Consider the following 1040-nt stretch of genomic DNA (forward strand, 5'->3'; position numbering starts at 1 on the left):
ACTAGAATCAAAGTGCCTTGATGTTTTTTGGCCTTCGCATGAGCTTTTTGTAGAGTGTCTGTATGTCTTTTAATGATTTCAGGTCAATCAGGCAGCATTATATTAATTGTGTGTTATCATTTATTTTAGGAACTACAGGAGCAACTTGTATCCATTAAAAAACTTCTGAGAGCATGCAGACTATCAGCTGGGTGATTTACTAGCCCTCTTGTTTCTGACCTTTTTAAAAACAGAGAATTCATAATGAACATTCTTGGCAGATAAATGTAGCCTTAAAACAATCAGTATATGATGTTTCTTTAAGAAAGTTGGGTGTTGGGTTTCTTTTTGACACTTGTTTCTCTAACCAGAGTACTTGACGAGTTTGAACAACTTCCTGCTCATCTGATACAGGAACTACACCTCTTCTCAATGCATGACCTCATCAGGGTAAAAAAGGGTCAGCTCTGTACCATAGCGAAAGCATTGATGCAGTCTGCTGTCGCTCACATCGACATATGTGAGGTTTGTCCAGCTATTATTTGGATGCACACACACATATATATATATATATATATATATATATAATGAACAATACACCACCAGACAGGAAGGATTCAGGAAGTGAGGTGATTGGTAGAGGCGCTGCCTCGCTCCCGAACCTCAGTTAACTAGTTAACTCCCTTTATTTGAATTTATTGTGATGGCAAAGCAGAATTTTCAGCAGCCATTTCTCCAATCTTCAGTTTCACACGATCCATCAGAAATCTTTCTAATATACTGATTTGGTGCTCAAGTAACATTTATTATTATTATTACTGTTGAAACACTTGTGCTGCTTAATATATTTGTAGAAACCATGCTACATTTATTTTCAGGATTCTTTGATGAATAGGAAGTTCAAAAGAGCAGCAATAATTTTAAATATCATTTTTTGTAACATTATAAGTGTGTCACTTTTCATCAATTTAATGTGTCCTTGCTGAATAAAAGCGTTAATTAAAATCTTACTGACCCCAAAACTGAATGGTAGTGTACATAATGTAAAAAAAAAAAAAAAA

General features: G+C 34.8%; 1 protein-coding gene across 1 annotated transcript in view; it reads left to right on the plus strand.

Moving 5' to 3' along the window:
- Positions 1-1040, plus strand: part of rubcnl (rubicon like autophagy enhancer) — an 8602-nt gene that overhangs the window by 5984 nt on the left and 1578 nt on the right. Inside the window, exons 9-10 of the mRNA XM_016466604.1 lie at positions 130-191; positions 351-504. Coding sequence (XP_016322090.1) covers positions 130-191; positions 351-504 — 216 coding nt within the window. The remainder of the gene's footprint in view (positions 1-129; positions 192-350; positions 505-1040) is intronic.

The sequence above is a fragment of the Sinocyclocheilus anshuiensis genome, unplaced genomic scaffold (assembly GCF_001515605.1).
Source record: "Sinocyclocheilus anshuiensis isolate Anshui unplaced genomic scaffold, SAMN03320099.WGS_v1.1 scaffold496, whole genome shotgun sequence".
Classification (NCBI taxonomy): Eukaryota; Metazoa; Chordata; class Actinopteri; order Cypriniformes; family Cyprinidae; genus Sinocyclocheilus; species Sinocyclocheilus anshuiensis.